Source organism: Meles meles, chromosome 8, assembly GCF_922984935.1.
Source record: "Meles meles chromosome 8, mMelMel3.1 paternal haplotype, whole genome shotgun sequence".
In the NCBI taxonomy this organism is placed as follows: domain Eukaryota; kingdom Metazoa; phylum Chordata; class Mammalia; order Carnivora; family Mustelidae; genus Meles; species Meles meles.
In genome coordinates this window covers 12978854-12981221 of record NC_060073.1, presented here as the reverse complement: position 1 = coordinate 12981221, position 2368 = coordinate 12978854, and the positions used below count along the sequence as shown (strand labels likewise).

The following is a 2368-nucleotide window of genomic DNA, read 5'->3' as shown; positions in this document are numbered from 1 at the left end:
AGTCTGAGGAAACTTTCCAATTTGGCACCTGTCAGAAATTTGGAAATGTCCAAGGAACAGAGTTCTAGGTCCAGCTTTGCCTCTTTGCCATGTGAAATCATGAACTAGTCACTTCACCTCTTTGACCCTCATGTGCTTCTCTCAAGAATGGGATTAACAATATATGCTCAAAGGATTTCCAAAAGATCAAATGAAATAAAGTTTGCAAAAATATGTAAAGGGCTTGACAAATTTATAAGATTTTTTTAAAAAGATTTTATTTATTTGATGGAGAGAGAGATCACAAGTAGGCAGAGAGGCAGGCAGAGAGAGGAAGGGGAAGCAGGCTCTCTGCCGAGCAGAGAGCCTGATGCAGGGCTCGATCCCAGGACCCCAAGATCATGACCTAAGCCGAAGACAGAGGCTCAACCCCCTGAGCCACCCTGGTGCCCCGACAAATTTACAAGATTTTTATCATTGCTGAGAATGATCCATCACCTTAACTGGTCTTAAATGATATTTTATTATTTTTTTTTATTTCAGTAGACAACCCACGATTCATGGCGGACAATGGAACTGTGGTGACAGAATTCATTCTGCTGGGGTTCCAGCTGCCGACGGGGCTGCAGATGGGCCTCTTCTTTGGGTTTCTGGTCCTTTATTTCATTACCATGGTGGGCAACCTGGGCATGATCGCATTGATTCAGAGAGACTCTCGTCTCCAAACCCCCATGTACTTCTTCCTCCGCCATCTTTCCTTCCTGGATGTTTGCTACTCTTCTGTCATCGTCCCTCAGTCTCTTGAGACCTTGGGTACTGATAAGATGACCATCACCTATGAGCGCTGTGCCACTCAGTTCTTCTTCTTCACCCTCTGTGCTAGCACTGAATGTTTCCTTTTGGCTGTGATGGCCTATGACCGCTATGTGGCTGTGTGTAACCCCCTTCTGTATGCCACTGCCATGACACCACAGACCTGCCTGGGGCTGGTGGCTGGGGCCTATGCTGGAGCCATGGTCAATGCTGTGATCCGCACTGGGTGTACCTTCTCGATTTCCTTCTGTAAGTCCAACCACGTGGACTTCTTCTTCTGTGATCTCCCACCCCTGCTGAAGCTTGCCTGTAGTGACACCACATCAAGGGAAGGAGTCATCTACCTCTTAGCTTTCTTAGTCATTACAACCAGCATTTCAGTGATTCTGATATCCTACTTTTTCATCATTCAGGCTATTCTGAAGATTCGTACAGCAGGTGGCAAAGCCAAGACTTTCTCCACCTGTGCTTCTCACATGACCGCAGTGGCTCTTTTCTTTGGGACACTCATATTCATATACCTGAAAGGTAACATGGGAAAATCTCTTGGGGAAGACAAGATTGTGTCAGTATTTTACACTGTGGTCATCCCTATGCTGAACCCAATGATCTACAGCTTGAGAAACAAGGAAGTGAAGGAGGCTCTGAAGAAAGTTCTCAATGGGATGAAGCTTTCCTAAGTAGACTAAGACTTGAACTCCATCGATTTAGAAGTTCCTGCAGATCATTCTTTGGGTTTGGCTTCTCTCCTTAGCACATGAACCAGATTTCATAATTACAAAGACATACCGAAGCAAAAAAAAATATGTAGCTTTGGGTTCCAGCAACTTCTTTATTAACTCTATGACCTTCAGCCAGAAATTCTCTGTCCTAGTTTTCATGTTAGTAAAAATTTCTGCCTTGCTATGATTAAAGCCAGGATCAAGAGAGATGGAATGCCAAGGGCTTTATAAATAATAACATGCTATAAAGTGTAAAATTGACTTTTTTTACTTGTCCTGGGTATTGCTGAGTGTTTTCTCAGCTATGAATTAAAAAAAAAATTCAAGCTGCTAAGCTAACTTTTGCATTTGAATAATTATAAAACAATAGCTTCTTGTTTATAGGGTGAGGACAATTACATTCTTTGGTTGTAGGTAGTAGGGTGGAAATCAGCCTTGACCAAAGAAACCTTTTTTCAACATTCAATCATATCCAGGTTAGGTGTTTGTCATAGAAAATACACATAGTGAAGGACAGGAAGGAAAAATAGAGGGGAAAGGAGATGTAAACTGGGAAATGTTCACCTAGAATACATTAGCCTACTTCCTAAGAGAGCATGGAGGACCAAGACACTGGAGAATAAAAGAAAGATGTAATGATTTGCATTAATTATTAGAAATAATTTGATCTGATGTAAAGCTGAACTGAATCCCACGTAGAACTTTCTGGAATATTCCTTGATAACCAAAGGTCAGAAGCTCTATTTAATTTCTGAAGGATTTTTCAAGGACCATCTCAAGCTGTTTTCTGTTCTCCAGTCATGAAAACCACTACCTACTTCCATTTCCTGTAGGACATTTACTTTATGGTCAGA

The 2368-nt window shown here is 41.9% G+C and overlaps 1 protein-coding gene across 1 annotated transcript; it reads left to right on the top strand.

Annotated features, from left to right (window-relative positions):
* Positions 1-539: 539 nt before the first annotated feature.
* Positions 540-1472, top strand: LOC123948576 (olfactory receptor 9I1-like). Its single transcript, XM_046015784.1, has one exon. The coding sequence runs from the start codon at positions 540-542 to the stop codon at positions 1470-1472; it is 933 nt and encodes a 310-aa protein (XP_045871740.1).
* Positions 1473-2368: the final 896 nt, after the last annotated feature.

Excerpts from the sequence above, each read along its gene's own strand:
- LOC123948576 (XM_046015784.1), top strand. The coding sequence starts at position 540 with ATGGCGGACAATGGAACTGTGGTGACAGAATTCATTCTGCTGGGGTTC.